The following is a 3607-nucleotide window of genomic DNA, read 5'->3' as shown; positions in this document are numbered from 1 at the left end:
ATAGCCTGAGTAAGCTCTATTTGTAGATTTATTTTTATTCCATAAACATTTATACACACATACTCATTGTAGCATTTTGTTAATGCTTGTTATTTTTGTTATCTGCCCAACATTAAATTATATATATATAACTTTTCCTAGTGCTAGTAGTTGCACCTCAGCTGATCAAGAAATAAATGTGATTTTCCCTTTATATTTTAGTGGTGGGCGGAAACCTTTAGAATGCTACCCTTGGCTCCCATTCTCTGCCTCCACATGTTGTTAACGACCTAAGGTGCATTTTTCAAATGGGCTGATCGAACGGGAGACCCACCGATATTGAGGGTGGACATACTTTTTAAGGTATACCTTAAAACACCTTTAAAATCATTGTGATGTTCCATTGACCTGAAATAGGTAGAATAGTATACCTGCCATAACTCTGGTCTTAATAAGCTGCTAAACATAGTATTTAACGCTGTTTAACCCTGTTTAAGTCAAATTTGTAATATTACTGTACCACATCAGTCCACATGCTTCTTTCACTTTCAGTGATGGCTCTGAATCTCTCAGCTTGTCTACAAATGCTTGTAGAATGTGCAGAATGTCTCTAACTGTCAAATACAAAGCATAAACTGGATCCTCTGACCTAACCATAAGTAAAAAATCTGTGGATAGACCTTAAAAGAGCAGTGCACACAAGACATACCAAGGATTTCACAGAAGCAAATGGTGAAAATCAATCAAACAAGAATTGAAAGCTTTTACAAGTTGTAATTTCTGGGGGTATTATTGTGTACTGACCCTACAGGGTGCCAAAACCTTTACTTCAGACCCTTTTCTTTGTTGCTATTTGGAAAACTGTGAAAGATGGAAAAAACCTGTTAAAGAAATCTTTAACGTTATGACTTTCGGAAATCATCTTTTACTCACTTAGCTTTTCACAGTAAGAACAAGAACTTTTACACACCACTGTTTCAGAAATCCATTCAATAAGCGGTTAACCTATGTCTTAAAAAGAGAAGCAAAAGAAAAAAAGGACACAATAATATCCATCAACTTCTTTTGATCCTATGTACAACTGTCTTGGCTCTTCTCCATCTTAGTACAGGTGTGATTTTACCTGCAGACTTGGGGAATGACTCAGGGAGGGTGTCTGTGGGTAGGTGTGTTGGAAAGGGTTAATCTTTACGCAGCAAAAATGGTGATTCCAAAAGGCCTTTCCTGGTGCAGGGGGTTATGCTGATTCACCCAGGCCGATGAGTCAATCACAGAGGGCTATAAAAGAAGGAGAGCCTGAAGTTTCTCCATGTCCCGTGTCCTGTTGCACAAATGAAGAGGTAAGCCGTTTTTCACTTACGCATTGTCAAATAGCACATGTAGGCTGAACTTGCACTGATATCTGAAGACTGATATTAGAAGTTAGACTTTTCAGGACGTAGTGATTTTTAAGTGATTTATTTTATTTTTATTTTTTATCGTTTTGATTTATAATGTGACTGCTCCCCGTTCAGAGGACTTTGCAGAATATTATGAAGAATTTAGACATTAGTGATTTAATGTTGTTACAAGTTTGATGTGAAAGAATGTATTTCATTGCAGAATGCAGCTCAATTCTTTGGCTCTTCTCTGCACCTTAATGGCAGCTGTTGTGGCTCTGACAGCCTGCTATCCCACAATCACCACCGACATGGTCCGGATCATGGCTAGAACGGCTGTGGGCAGAATCAAAAAGATCAAAGATGAGGTAAACCCTCTCAGATCACAGGAATCTCACCGCTTGTTCCTGTTGCATAAAAGAAGCACAGTTATTTATTTGAGGGTTTTCTACTTGCATCACTTGCATCTAAAGCATATTTCCTCACATAAACTTTAATACTGATATGTGGCTGCTGTTGCAATTTAGCTGATTTTTATAATCACTGAATATCTAGCTAACACAAGACTGAACTCTTTGATTAAGCATTTTTAGATTAGTAAGACCTTTTATTTACATTTTTTTAAGCTGTTCCACTCTGTATTTATGTTCGGTGGTTGTCTGGCGACCAGCATAAAAGGATGGAAGTTAATTCCCAGTGATCAGTGATTATCAGCTGTATTAGAACTTTTATTTTCTGTGGTTAAATATAAGTCTATGTAGCTGCTGGATGAGGTAGATTAACACTTTTCATGGAAAATATCTTAAACGTCTTATAAGTACATGGTACATGCTGTTAAAGTTGAGGAGGTATATATTATAGAATGTAAGAAAGTCTGTAAGAACAGACATAACGTCTGGCCAACTAACTAGGTGCGTCTGGTAAGCTTTATTAGCGGCTTTAACTGATCGATGCCAGGAGATCAAACGAGGCGTAAAATCAGAATCAGACACCCATATAATGCTTCATATTTGAACTCCTCATATGCTGCTAATTTAACCATATAAGTCTGATTTCTGCTCTTCCATATATGGAACACAAAAGGGCATTGTTCATTTATGCTATTATCATTCAGGGTCCAACGCAACACTCATGACATTGTAGGAACATCACAAATTCTCACACACAATGTCTAACAAGTGCACAACTTTTCATAAATATTATCCAACACTGATGTCATTTTTTTACCTAATTTCTCTTTGCATTGTCTCCTCAGCACTTCCAGATGTCCCCCGAGATTGACTTTGGCCCCAACAATGACACGCCTATCGAGGGCTTATCCTCCGTTCTCACACATCTCGGCTACCTGCGGACGAGGCTCCAGGTGCCACCGGCCCACCACCTGAGGCAGCTCCAGGCAGACCTTGAGACTCTGTTCAGCAACCTGGAGAAAATGGCCGTCTCTCAGGGATGCCCACTGCCCGAGCCTGGAAGTAACCTGCAAAAAGACGAGACTGCGTTCCCCATCACCTCCAACTACCTGTACCTGCTGGAGCTGCAGTGGTACCTGGAGAAGCTCTGCCTGAACCTGGACAAGTTAAAATCTTGCTGAAAGTCAAATGAAATAAAAGTAGCAGAACACAATGTTAAGCTTCGGAAGTACTCGAGGTACGCATAGATACTTGCACATGGCATGAATGCACAAATGCACACACATTCTTGCATACTGTAGACTCACACACACACATACACACACACACACACACACACACACACACAGACTGTATGCATATGCACACACACCACAGGATTAGTTCTCTACGTTGTGTGGTTAGATTTCTCCTATTGTGTATTTTTTTTTTCATATATTAATGAACATTAGCTTGTAATGCTTTACAAGTCATATCCCTTCAAGATTTCATTCTGAACTACATTCTGATATTTTGGCACTGAGATACGATTTTTTATATAACAATGTTTACATATAAACTATTGCCTTATTTTGTAATTTAAGACATATTTTTGAAGAGGTTTTGAGGGTTTTTTTATAATTGTTGAGGTGTGTTTCTGTGTTTGCTCCTAATATGAATTAATCTATGGCATGTTATGAGTATTTAAGTTGCATATTTTGAAAATGTATTAATGCTATCTAAATATTTTGGAACAGTTTTCATAGTTTTGTAAGCCCTGATTTCTTCTGAATAAAACATATTGATATGTTTCTTAAGAATTCTGCTATTCTATAAGATTTGTTGCTGACCTTCTTTTTA

The 3607-nt window shown here is 38.0% G+C and overlaps 1 protein-coding gene across 1 annotated transcript; it reads left to right on the top strand.

Moving 5' to 3' along the window:
* Window positions 1-1499: 1499 nt before the first annotated feature.
* lepb (leptin b) lies at window positions 1500-3290 on the top strand. Its single transcript, XM_072673842.1, has 2 exons — window positions 1500-1726; window positions 2614-3290. The coding sequence occupies exons 1-2, from the start codon at window positions 1583-1585 to the stop codon at window positions 2947-2949; spliced, it is 480 nt and encodes a 159-aa protein (XP_072529943.1). The 5' UTR covers window positions 1500-1582; the 3' UTR covers window positions 2950-3290.
* The last annotated feature ends 317 nt before the right edge of the window (window positions 3291-3607 follow it).

This window comes from Salminus brasiliensis, chromosome 2 (genome assembly GCF_030463535.1).
Source record: "Salminus brasiliensis chromosome 2, fSalBra1.hap2, whole genome shotgun sequence".
In the NCBI taxonomy this organism is placed as follows: domain Eukaryota; kingdom Metazoa; phylum Chordata; class Actinopteri; order Characiformes; family Bryconidae; genus Salminus; species Salminus brasiliensis.
The sequence above is the reverse complement of the archived record's forward strand: the minus strand, read 5'-3'. Positions and strand labels throughout refer to the sequence as shown.